The 13315-nt window shown below is 47.4% G+C and overlaps 1 protein-coding gene across 7 annotated transcripts in view; it reads left to right on the top strand.

Annotated features, from left to right (window-relative positions):
• Positions 1–13315, top strand: part of EPB41L4B (erythrocyte membrane protein band 4.1 like 4B) — a gene marked incomplete at its 3' end in the record, with an annotated part of 141151 nt that overhangs the window by 54614 nt on the left and 73222 nt on the right. For all 7 annotated transcript variants that reach the window (XM_082843588.1, XM_082843586.1, XM_082843591.1 and 4 more), the window contains exons 5-12: positions 1491–1535; positions 3367–3419; positions 8569–8689; positions 9791–9878; positions 10037–10125; positions 10422–10491; positions 10588–10757; positions 12756–12865. In XM_082843588.1, coding sequence (XP_082699714.1) covers positions 1491–1535; positions 3367–3419; positions 8569–8689; positions 9791–9878; positions 10037–10125; positions 10422–10491; positions 10588–10757; positions 12756–12865 — 746 coding nt within the window. The remainder of the gene's footprint in view (positions 1–1490; positions 1536–3366; positions 3420–8568; positions 8690–9790; positions 9879–10036; positions 10126–10421; positions 10492–10587; positions 10758–12755; positions 12866–13315) is intronic.

Raw genomic sequence — 13315 nt, forward strand, 5'->3', positions numbered from 1 at the left:
CTTCAGAAATAGCGTCAAAGCAAAAGAGGCTTAAAGAACATTTTACGTGTGGACTTTCCCTCCAGCCACCCTTCTATCAGTGAGATTCTCTACTCAGCCTTCTGCTGCTTTTGATGTCCCCAGAATCTCCTTGTCATTGTCTGTGATGGACAGTTGTGGTGACATGTAAGCTTCTGGGTGATCCATGGTGGTGGCCGCTGGCTTGGAGGTGACCCCCTAAGTAATACTTTAAAGACCGACTTTATCGCCATGTCCCCCATGGGAGCGGCCTGGGGGCTTCTGTGGTTAGGTTTTCCTATAGGAATTGGAAGTTCTGGCCACGTCAGCGTTGTGTCCTCCTTGATGTGAGTACTCAGTTTAATGGTGGTTGAGCACTTCTCAGAAGTAGTAACATTCTGGAATGTACTAGAACCTTCACCACCACCCACATGTCTGCGTCACCCACATTGTCCTATATCCATTCCACAGAGAGTGACCGTGTGCATTGTTTTCAAAGTTCAAACAAATTACATTATCCTAGTGTTTCTCTTTAGAGTCCTTTATGAAGTGTGCTGCTTCTAGCTGTCATCAGAGCCAGTGATTCTTAACCAGGGTTTGTGAATCAGAAACACCTGGGAGGCTTTTGAACAAATCAGATTCCTGGGGACCACTCTTGTGTGTAAGCTTCTCATTCTGTAGGTATGGAGTGGAGCGTGGGCAGCTTTGGTTTTTACAAAGCACTGTAAGTGGTTCTGATGCCCACGTCTTCCTGGTAAAAAGAACACTTACTTAATCTTTTACTTCAGTGAACTGCACTTGTGTTATTTGCTGCCTTCCTCCCCATTTTCCGTTACCCCTGTGACCAGCTGCCATCCAATTCCAGGACTTCTGTTTCGTGTGTGTGTGTGTGTGTGTGTGTGTGTGTGTGTGTGTGTGTGTGTGTGTGTGCGTGTGTGCGCGCGCGCGCGCGTGTACTTTGTTTTTTCAAAGGCAGAGTCTGCAGTTAAACTGCATCAGAAAAAAAGCCTCCAGTGGTTGCTAACTACAGTCAGCTGTAAATTTTTTGATACAATCAGCTGCAGCCTTTCTGGAATCTGCTGGTGGGCAGGCTGAGGGCCCAATGCAGTGGCTCTACCCTGCCTGTTGGATTGGACACGTTGCATGCTGCGTGTGAGCCCTGCGTGCGTGTGCATGTGTGTGTGTGTGTGTGTCTCTCTCTCCTGGAGCCCCAAGGGCGTGTGGAGGTGTCATTGGACTGTGCAGTGCTCCATGTTCCATCCTCCAAGTATCTTGCGAATTCCTACATGCGCTCACCTTCCTAGCTAGATTCTGGGATGCCTTCCTGGAGACAGGAGGAGATGCTTCCACCCAAGTTCTCATTTGATTTGGACTCCCTTTTTACAATGCAGAATTCCGGGCTGTGTGTGGGGTGGGATTTGTGATGGGAAGTTGGGGACTGGAAGCGGCTGGGGAAGAGTTACACTCTTTTGACTTTTGTATATGTTTGTCAGGTACCTGTTTGTTTTACAACTCAGGCATGACATTCTTTCAGGAAAGTAAGTATGTTTTTGTTCTAACTCTTAACTCAGGATAGATCATAGTATATTTTCTAAATGGTTCACCGTGTGTGGTTTTTTTTAACTCTTTACGCTTGTTCCCTTTTCAAAATTCAAAAAAAGTACACCAGGCATTGTAAAGTGAGTCTAATACTTGGATCACAGTCATCATCATCTTATTTCACGTGATTACTATATGGCTTGAAGCATTTCCAAGAGCATTTAACATCTTAAGTGATGTGTATCTGGGAATAATTCTCTCCCTGATCACATCACTGCCCCATTCATAACGGCTTTTGTCGTATTTGTAAGCAAGATACGTTATTAGTATGTATACACTGACAAGTTTTTGGACCATCCAAAAGTCTCACTCATCACCATCTGCATTTAAGTCATGTAAAGAGGTTATGTTCTGATTCTAGTAGAAAGAGGTTTAGATATCTCATCTCATTTCCTTTTCCTCTCTTAAAAACGGTCTTTAAACACTAGGCCTCTGGCTATAAAACGATTGTTGAGCGCAAGAACCACTGGCACTGAAATGGTTGGTTTCACAGGCAGTATGTATTTTAAGGATATGAGATTTCAGCAGTCATAACTTTTACAGTTGTGTCATTTTTTCACCAGCCATATTGACTATTTTCCGTTACATGAAAAACTAAGATATACTGAATCTAAAAAGCAATACCTGCTATTACTGACAGGAATACATTTTGATTTTGAATATAATCTGAAGGAGATTCAAAATGTGATTTCCGAATTTGGAAGCTCTCTGTAGAACATGTGCTATGAGAATCCTAGTGGAATGTACACTATAGAACAAGTAGATTGTACAGTGTATACATTTGCCTTATTCAGCCATGCAATACGGATCTTTGATTGTGTGTGTATTTCTCTCTCTCTCTCTCCATACTGTGCTTCTCATACTAAGAGCCTCTTAACTGGTGATTGTCTTTGGTCTGGAAAAACATTAATGGCGATGCCTCGCGTTTGTACAGTACTTTGCAGTTTACGTGCACGTCAGCCTGGTTTACTGCATTCCTAGCAGAATGGTGTTCTGGCGGCCCCAGCGTTGCCTCTACCAGCTGGCCGTCTGTGGCCAGGACACTTGAACACTCAGTTCCTCATTTCTGAGGTGGGAATGGGAAGCACAGGCAACCCCCATCCTAGGGGGTTGACACACTTGATGCATTGACCAAATTGGATAATATACGTATGTGAAAAGGCTTTGAAAACTATGAAGTGCTATGCCAATGTGTGTCATTATTATTTTTCTAACTAAATTTGTAATAGTAAATGTGAATGAGATCACTGGATTTGTAGTAATACACCTCTGTGGCGGTGCCTCAGTTATTCGATTGCTTGAGTGTATCCAGCTGTCCTGGCCATCTTAGATACGGTTTCTGTTTATTTGTAACACTATGACCTCGTTTCAAGAAAGAGTGAAGGCAGCTTCAAAAGATGCATGTACTAGACCAAGATAAAATAAGTTTAAAAATAATAAGGCAAAGGGAAGGCTTTTCATTCAGTTCCCAAACTTCCCAGTTCTTGCCAGATTCAGTAAAATTGCCCACTCTACTTAGAGTTGAGAGGAGCTATACCTAGATGGGGTTATTTCACCATATGATGAGAGCTGACTTTGGGAAACAGAGAGTGTAAGTCAGCTTGTTCGCAGTTTTTAATGTAGACAGCAAAAATAGAAACCACCGAGAACAAAAATCATTATCTGAATATCACTACCTCCTGAGAAATGATGTTACTGACATTTTGTATAGTTATGAATATTAAAGTTCGTATTTACAGTTAATTTCTGTTCTTTTTTTTCCCTTCCAAGGTTGAAATGCCCATATGAAACAGCTGTGGAGTTAGCCGCTCTCTGCCTACAAGGTACATTATTCCTTAGTGGTAATTAGCATTTTAAAGTTGTTGCTTTTCATTTCAACAAATGAGGGTCTCCTGTGTACCAGGCACAGTGCTCTGGTTTGGTCTCCGTCCCCAAGTAGCTTTCAGTCCCATGAGGGCCTCGTGGCCAGATCACATACTCCGTGTGTACGTACAGAGTACACCGTGGTTCCTTCAGGAAGAGAGCCCTGCAGGAGGCTTGGAAGGTGGAGGCCTGTCGGGGGAAGGGTAGATGGAGATGAACAGAGGAACCAAGGCACGAAGTAGAAAAGTGTGGAGAGGCACTAGCAGTTGATTGGTGTCAGAGGGCCAAGTTCAAAAACCTGGAGCGGCGGGTGACCTCGACCCCATTTAAAGTGCATGAACTTTATGCTGTCAACACGGCGTCTTCGAAGGCTCTTGAGCAGGAGGCAGGCCTGGTCAGACGTGCATTTTAGAAAGGCCACAGTGACTGTGACGGGGAGAAGGGATGGGGGCAAGACCAAGACTGGGGCTGGGGGTGAAGTGAGGAGGTGTAGCTGTAACAAAATGAAACTAAGGCTGGGGGTTAAACACACACCCCAAAATAGCATCAGCGGTACAAGGAGAAGGACCTGGTCATTAGGCTCAGTGTTGAGAGAGGAGACAGAGATGACTCGTAGGCTGCTACCAAGGATGGGAGATGGTGACAGTGCATGGTTAGAAGAAGAGTTGGGCTCCAGTGGGGGGACATCTGTGTAGGGTCTCTTGACCGAGAGGGACCAGTGGGGCCTCTGGGAGCTTCTTGAGTCTGTAGAGATCTGGCTCCACCAGACAGGTCAGGCTGGAAGCACTGACAGGGGAGAGTCATCAGCCTGTGGGTGGGAATTGGACGGTAAGAGGGTTGCCTGTGTCTCAGCGTTGACTGTTCCATCTGTCTGATGCACTGGTGGATTTTTAGTTTAACATGCGCAAGAAACACTTGTTCAAGTTGCCAGCACTAATTAAAAGGATACTAATGTGTAACTGCATATAAGGAATTTCATCAGCGCATCGGATAGACATATATTGCGGACTCGTTTATCAGGGCTTCTATAGGATAATGAATTATGATGTATTCATTTATAACTACTATTTTTGAGTGCCATAGTAAGATTTGGCTTCTGACTTTTGTATTTACCAAGTTTTAAAAGTTGATCTAACTCTTTTCAAATTATAAAATCAGTACAGCCTTATTATAGAATATCAGGACAATCAGACAAGTAGAAGGAAGAAAGTAACCTACGGTCCTACCCACAGACAAGCAGAGTTTCTATCTATGAGTTTGAGTTTTTAAAATGTAGTTCTGATCAGACTCATACACAAATTTTTTGGTATGATTTTCTACTTGGTAATTTTAGTACATATATTCTTTCTGTCATGTTTGTACTTATAAAGAAGGTTTTTAGTGACCAGGTTACTCCCATTCCCTGATACTTCCATTCCTTAGTCACCTTTACTGCCTATTTTTTTTCATTTATATATATATATGTATATATATATATATATATTTACATCTTTATTGGAGTATAATTGCTTTACGTTGTTTTGTTAGTTGCTGCTGTATAACAAAGTGAATCAGCTATATGTATACATACATCCCCATATCCCCTCCCTCTTGCGTCTCCCTCCCACCCTCCCTATCCCACCCCTCTAGGTGGTCACAGAGCACCGAGCTGATCTCCCTGTGCGATGCAGCTGCTTCCCACTAGCTATCTATTTTACCTTTGGTAGTGTATATATGTCCATGCTATTCTTTCACTTCGTCCCAGCTTACCCTTCCACCCCCAACCCCGCCCCATGTCCTCAAGTCCATTCTCTACGTCTGCATCTTTATTCCTGTCCTGCCCCTAGGTTCTTCAGACCATTTTTTTTTTTTTTTAGATTCCATATATATGCGTCAGCATGCTGTATTTGTTTTTCTCTTTCTGACTTACTTCACTGTGTATGACAGACTCTAGGTCCATCTACCACTTTAGTGCTTATTATCTAGTGGAGGCTTGGCATATAATAGGTGCTCAGTAAGTGCAGAATGAAATTGAAGAGCCCCCCCCCCCAATGGACTTTGGCTGAAGGGCAGTCTGCCCATGTGGTCTGAAGGTACTTGTGTTGGAGGTAACCGTCTGTGCTAAATACAATGCTAAGTGCTTCACATCCATATGTGATACAGTGGTCCTGTGATACAGTGGTCCTTATGGTGAAAGTGCCATAACGATGTGCAGTGGCTTGGGGAACTTGGAAATGGACTGTCCACTTTGACCAATCTGTATTTCACCAGCGTGCCAAGTTGCATCCACCCTAGAGTTTCTGAGCTGCCAGGAGGTCATCCTGTCAGGCTTGGTGGCCCAGCAGTAGACGGCAGGGTGTAGTTAATGGGATGAAAGCACCCATGTCAGACCTGGGACCGTCAGTCCACCTGAGAGGTTCTTCCTAAGGCCATTGGCACACGTCCTAAATGATTAGACGACGATGAGGCACAGAGGTCACTACCCTGCCTGCCCCCCAGTGGTGAAGGCATCACCCAGCTCTAGGAGAACCATTTGCCTTGCCCTGCCGCCGAGGCAGACAAGAACACCAGCTGTCATTTGAGCCCTTCTTGGAGAAATTACCTATCTGAGTTGGAACCACAACATTAGTGTAATTTAAGATGCAGTCATTATGTCAGGTACAAAGACAAACTGAAGATGTGGACACAGAAATGGGGAAGTTTTTGTCACATTGTCTCTCCATGTCCCCTCCTCCCCCCAGCCCATCAGTAAATGCTTCTAGTTCAGCCGCAAAGAAGCCGGTTTGCCTTGGACTATGATCGCTAAGAGCCTCTGTGGGTTTGCACAGTGAAAGCTTGTGTACTTCTTCCCGTGCTTGAGCCTTGAATATGTGTCTTGCTGCAGTTGTCCTTGAATTGATGCCTCATGAGTTGTGATGCAGTGGCCCTGCTTGGAGGCTCTGCTCTTTGAGAACTAATATTATGGTTGCTTTGGAAATTATTTCAGGCACAAAGAAGAAGAAGGGAGGAGAAGAATGGGATAGTCATTTGTTGTGTGTCCATGATCTTGTTTCATCTTTGTCAGTTTCCCTTTTGTGGATAAGGCATCAGAGACCCAGGACAGTGAAGTGACTTGCCCAGGTCACACAGGTAGTATATGGTCAAGTTGGTAGTCAAGCCCTCCTGCCTCTGAGCTGTTTCCACCACGCCCCACACCCTTCACAGCTGGGACTCTGGCTGCAGAGTTCAAAGACTGAGCAAAGTGTCCTCTTGCCGGCAGGTTCTTGGAAGGCAGGCAGCAAAGTGTCCCCTTTGCCTGGTCTCGGGGGAACCTCGTCATTGGCTTCTCCCTCCTGTGCTTGATGATGTCAGATGCACAGTTAATCCAGTCTTGTGCAGACACACCAGTAAACACAGGGCTCACTTTGGCCCATGGGTGCAGTGTGGTTCACATCAAGGAGATCTCTTCCCAGACTGCCCTTCTAGCTTTACTAGGTCCCTAGCTTCAGGGTGACATCTTGGTCAGAGGTCAGTCGTGGCCCCCAGCCTTGGGAGCCCAGCCCTCACCTTTTCTGGGCAAATATGTCACCATCTTCATCTGTGACTTTGCCCAAGGCACCAAGCAGCTGCATATCCTGACCCAGACCACCTGGTGGTATTAGGGGTGCCGTCCAGTTGAGAGCTGCAGATGAGGGGCTGAAGTCAGGTGAGGGGACAGTCACTAGGTCCCCACCCTGTGTCAGACACCGTCTCCTGCAGTCCTCCCACCACCCCTCCGAGTATGGTATTGCCGCTTCCTCTTTGTGGACAGGAACATTTTAACCTCTTCTCCTGCGAGCCAACTGGAGTCCCTTTCCTGAAAGGTGGGCTCTGGGATTGGGGCTCAGAAGCCGCTGGAAAGGGCTGCTGGGTCCATAGTGAGTTGCTGTCACTGGGGGTGTTCGGTCATTTGCTGGCTGGTTGGTGTGATGTCGTGTTAAGCAGTGATTCTCAGAGTGTGTTCCCTGGGAACATACTGCATCGGCTGCGTCAGCATCCCCTGGGAACTTGTTAGAAATGCAAGTTTTCAGGCCTTATTCCAGACCTATGGATTTAGAACCTCCGGGGATGGGGGCCAGCAACGTGTGTTCGAACGAGCCCTCCAGGCAATTCTGGCGCATTTGAAAACCAGTGCTTTTCAAAGTAACGTGTGCACCACCCTCCTGGGGACGTGGTGGGTTTGCTCCAGCAGATCCAGGGTGGGGCCTGCGATTGTGCATGGTGAGCAGGCCCACGCTGCTGGTCTGCGGACCACACTTTGTGCAGCAAGGTATCAGAGGTAATTAGAGTTCATAGCAAACAAGGTACAGAGGAACCCCTGGAGGATTCCTTTTCCTTCTGAGGTCTGCCTCCTGCATTGCCAGGGTGGGGCGAGTGGAGAGAGTGAGCTTTCTCATTCATGTCCTGGAGGAATGGGCCCCCTGTGTCCTCGGGCCCTGCATTCCCAGGGGCACTGGGCAAGAGCCAGGACCAAGCGGCGGCTTCGGGCGTTTTTGCTGGGATCGCCCGCGTGGCCGCTGCTCCTTTCTGCACAGCCGGCTCCCTCCCAGCTTCTGCCTGAGTTGCCGCAGTTGCTCCCGGGGCCTTCTCACCCCCTCCTCCCTCACTCCTCTCTCCTTCCTTCTCCCTCCTGCCTGATTTTTTCTCCCTGATTTCTGCCTGTACCGAATTCTTGATTGGTCCTCTCCAGCACTGCAGACTCTGGAGTGCTGTTCAGACCTACCCTTAACGAGAGCCTTGTTACATGGATGTTTCTGGGTGGGTCCCCATTGCCTGCAGTTGCCTTTTATTGCAAATTCAGGCACTACCATTTTGTGGGGGAAATGTAATCAGGGCCTCCCTGGGCCAGAGAAAGTCGGGAGAGGGACAGTCATAACTGAGATAGATGATGGTGTATGGCCCAGTGGGGAGCGCATTGGAGTGATTCGTGGGAACTCTGAACGTACATGTGGGGACCGAGTGGGAGTTAAGTCCTCCTGAAAGCGGGGAGTTGGTTATACATGAGGGGGTACCTGTGCTGTTTACAGTCGGGCAAAGTGCCTTTGGACCTGGTGCTGCAATAACCAAAAGCATTCACTGTCTCCTGTTTTCTCCCTTTTATGAAACCTGCAGCCGAGCTTGGGGAGTGCGAGCTTCCAGAACATACACCAGAGCTTGTGTCTGAGTTTCGGTTCATTCCAAATCAGACAGAAGCGATGGAATTTGATATCTTCCAGAGATGGAAAGAGTGCAGGTACCTTGATGCTACCATCTAACATTCTGATGTATGCATTTGGTCACTTGTAAGCATTTGTCAGACTCTTTTATCTCACGGCAGAGTGGCTCTGTTGATGACTATAAAATCGCAGCTCCAGCTCTTCACTTCTTTCCCTCCCGTGCTTCAGTCCTGTTTTTGAAAGGCCCACAGGACATCTCTCTTTCCAGAGATGTACAGTAAAAACCAAGCCATACTCCTGTTTCTTCCTCTGAAGTACAGGGCCTGGTCCCGATTTGCTCGTCGCATAGCCAGGGACGCCATGGCCATCCCGGCCTCCTAACCAAGGCAGAGGGGTGCTGCCTTGACCCACCCGGTCCCACACGCCTGGGGCTCTGTCCGTGGCCTGGACTGCTAGGGCAAACCCTTTAGAAATGTGTCCTGGGGTTCCTTACAGGGACACTCATGTTTGAGACCATGTGTTGTACAGAGTTGTATTTCAGGACACGTGGTCACCACAGCTAAATCCAGCCCTGCCACTTCTCTCTTGCTTTGTCCTCTCTCCTCCCTTAGTCACCCTAGTCTAGCAGTTGTATGCCTGGATAACAGGGCCACCGCCTCTCCTCCCGCCCGGCCCATCTTCCCCAAACACTGCCTGTGCCCATTCACTCTTGACTCAGAAACCGAGCATGGTTTCCCGTGGTCCCGCAGCCATTCTGGCTCCTTTGCAGATGGAAGGTGACAGTAGCACATTCTCGTATCCCATTGAAACAACAACGTAGAAACGGGCGGGCGGGCGTAGAGTCTCGCCCCAGTCCCTGTCACACCCCACCCACGCTCCCTCCTGCACGAAGCCGCTGTGAGCAGCCAGCTGTGTATCCTTCCAGCCTTTCTCCTTCGCGCACGCATGCACGAATCTACACACACAGAGTCGTCTCCCTAAGCATTCCTATTAGAAGCCCTGCTCTGTCCTCCTTCCGCTCAGTGAACAGTCTGTTCTTGGAGGTCGTGTCGTGTTGATGTAAATCGGTAGCCCTCATCCCTTTAATTGCCCCAAGCACCCCTTCATGTGGCCGTGCCCTTCAGGCTTGTGTGGGTGTACGCGTTGCAGTTCACATGTGTCTCGTTGGTTTTTCTAAGGGGAAAGAGCCCTGCCCAGGCGGAACTCTCCTATCTGAATAAAGCGAAGTGGCTGGAAATGTATGGGGTAGACATGCACGTTGTCAGGGTAAGAACCGTGTGCGTTTAAGTAATTGGTTTTCCCGGTGACTGAAAAACGTGTAAACAATGTGCAAACTAAGTAATGCGGTGAGGAAACTGTTTTGCATTCTGCTCTGTGACGACCTGTTAGAACCCTCTACCGACTGTGCCTTCGTTTATTTGTAGGGAAGAGATGGCTGTGAATATTCTCTTGGACTGACCCCGACAGGCATTTTAATCTTTGAAGGAGCTAACAAAATAGGCTTATTCTTTTGGTAATTTAGTTTTGTCCTATATTAAAAATGTCTTTTCCTATTTTGTGGTGGAATTATATGTGATGGGTGATTATCGAGGGATATTTGCAACACCCAGATTCATTTTTAAAACACACGTACTCTTGCATTTGTGGGTGTCTGACAAATGGCAGTGGCGCTTCTGGATAATCACACTTAACGTGAATGAGTGATTCCTTGAGCAAATCTGAGCTTAAACGGTAGAAAGGAAACGGCGGTGTGATGGGTAGACGGCACTGCTGCAGACTGTGCTTTGAAAATGCTTTCTTTCTGGCCAGGCCCAAAATTACCAAAATGGATTTTAAAAAGAGCAAATTGACGCTGGTGGTGGTGGAGGACGATGACCAGGTAAGCCTTGCCTCCGTCCCTCCGCCTTGCTGTGAGTCATCCTGAGTCAGTGTTACAAATCCCTGCTCACCGGGACCCCCGTGCTTCACCTCCGAGGGCCGGGAACAGGAGCACACGTTCGTGTTCCGCCTGGACAGCGCCCGGACCTGCAAGCATCTGTGGAAGTGCGCCGTGGAGCACCATGCCTTCTTCCGGCTGCGGACGCCGGGAAACAGCAAGTCCAACAGATCGGACTTTATCAGACTGGGCTCTCGCTTCAGGTTCAGGTAGGCACCGTCTTTACAACACGGTCACGCGTCTTGAAGGAGGGGAGCCGTGATGTTTTGGTGAAAGGAGCAGTGGACCTGCATCTGGAGGCTTGGGTTGGACGTCCTGCCCCTGCTTCTTTCTTAGCATCTGACCTTTCGTGGAGTCGCCGGAGCTCTTCTAGCCTCCGCATCCTCACGGATAAGATGAAGCTAATAATCACAAAATTATTAACAGCTGACATTTAGCTGGACCTGTGCTGTCTAATACAGTAGGTGCCAGCTACATGTGGCTATCTAAATTAATTCATGTTCAGTACATTTAAAAATGTACTTGGTCTCACTAACCACGCTTCAGGTGCCCGGTACAAGTGAGATGGATGGCTGCCACATTGGGCCGTGCTGATGTAGAACGTGAGCGTCGTTTTGGAAAGCTCTGTCGACCACACTGCCCTAGGGCTTTTCATGTACCAACTCGTCATCCTCCCCATGGCCTCAATGAGATGGGCCCTCAGATTATACCCATTGTACAAATAAGGGAACTAGGTCTGGGGGCGGGTATATAATCTGTCCAAAGTCACAGCCAGTCAGTGGTAGAGCTGAGATTCAACCCCAGGCTGTCTGGGTCTTATGTCTTATATTTCAACCACTACTCTATCGCCTGTCACACGCCAACATCAAGAAATTTGGTGACAATTAAGAATGAGAGCGGATGTCACTGTGTGTGTGAGTGACCCAGGCTGGGCTCAGGAATATTTGAATCTGAAAAGACCCTGAAGAAAGAGAGGTTTATTCCGATATATTTCTACTTACGTTTCTAAGAGCATGTCTCTCAAAGTGCACGAGAACTCCCTGGGTGTTTTTTTAAAATGAGGATTTAGGACCTACATCTCAGGCCTTTGTAATCAGAATCTATGGGGGCTCACGTGTGGCTGTATGAATAAGGCCTGGGAATGTGCATTTTAAATGCACTCCCAGGGTCGATTCCTGAGGCGTGTTTACAGATCTGAGAATTGCTGTTACAAGATCTAAAACTTCACATGGTTTCATAACCTCTTCTCACACATGGCATGTCCTTGAACTCTATTTAAGATGCCAAACGATTTGTTCATTTCAAATTTTTCTGCCGTGCACGGAAATGTCCGTGCACTTGTGTTTAAAGAATCGCTTGGTTTGAATGTATTTTTAAATGCTGCAGAGGGGAGTGGGGGGGACCGAGTCCTTTCTGAGAAAGAATCGACTCGTGGGTCCTGCGAAGGAAGGACGGAAGGAAGATGTCATAACTGCGAAGCCTGGCAGAGACGTTGCACGGTGTGCTGAAGTCTGCTGTGCTCCAAGTGAGCAGGACCGCACTGTTGAGGTTGCCCAGGCAGGGTTTCCCGTGGGACTTGGTCCAGCCCAGCGTGAGAAGGAAGGGAGTTTGGAGATGAGTTTGCCCCTTGGAGGCAGTCAAAGCAGGTGGCAAGTGGCTCCTTCCATGTGATAAATCATAAGCTGAGGGTGGCTGGAATGAGGCAGTGATAGATCAGACAAAGACAGCATTGCCTCCTGGAAGCTGTAGCTGGACGTTGGGTTGATGGAGAGCCTTGGTGAAAGCAGCAGTGTTTTTCTTGGCATAGCAGGGAAAGCCAAGGTTTAGTTAAGTGGTCATTGATAACAGCCTTTTAAAAGAGTTAAATGTCTACCTAATACGTTTTAGGAAAGGTATTTTATGTGTGAATCAGTGTTCTCTTAGTCAAATATTCCAAGTACCCAGACCTGCTTGCTTTGTGCAGTCAAGTGGCTGGTACCTAAATTGCAGGTTTTGTCCTTTGGCGGAAATATAATACAGCCTGGATTTGGCAACAGTGATTTTATTTTCAAGCGGAAGGCTAAATTTAGTGTGTGTCTTTGCCAAATGAGTTTGAGATAAGTTGAAATTTACATTGGAGCTCTTGGAAATAAAAGTTCACTTCCAAATACGTATAATGTACTGACATTCTGATATTGGTAGCATGCAGTGAAATGTTTGCTTTCCAGTGGCCGGACGGAATACCAGGCTACACATGGCGCCAGGTTACGGAGAACCAGCACCTTCGAGAGGAAGCCTAGTAAACGCTATCCGTCCCGGAGACATTCGACATTCAAAGGTGGTGTGCTTTTCGTTCTGTCTTGGAATTTTACATCACGGTTAAGTTGGTTAATAAGCCCCAAGGAGTTTGGCGAAGCGGTTCGTGAAGGAACTGTCTGCTGTTCTCTGTCATTCTGAAGCTTTTGACAAAACCCCAGTGGGCTTCTCTTGGTGGGAATCAGGCTACTCTCACCATCCAGCTGTCTTTAGTCTTTCCCATTGGATGTGTTCATTTCCTTCTCCCCCTTTTCCATATTTCTTTTCTTGTACCTCTTTGCTTCTGTTGGGCCTGGGACCTTAGGGATATCATAGGTAAACATGTTTCTCGCCCGTGGAAGATGATGACATGTCTCGAAGGGAAGAACAGTCCCTTCTCCCCTCCATCTTCCAGTTTCAATTGGGGACATCAGTCTCGCGCTAACCAGAATTCTGACCACTTAAGAGCAGAACCAGAACTAATTAAAGACTG

This window comes from Leucopleurus acutus (genome assembly GCF_964270905.1).
Source record: "Leucopleurus acutus genome assembly, chromosome: 7".
Lineage (NCBI taxonomy): Eukaryota > Metazoa > Chordata > Mammalia > Artiodactyla > Delphinidae > Leucopleurus > Leucopleurus acutus.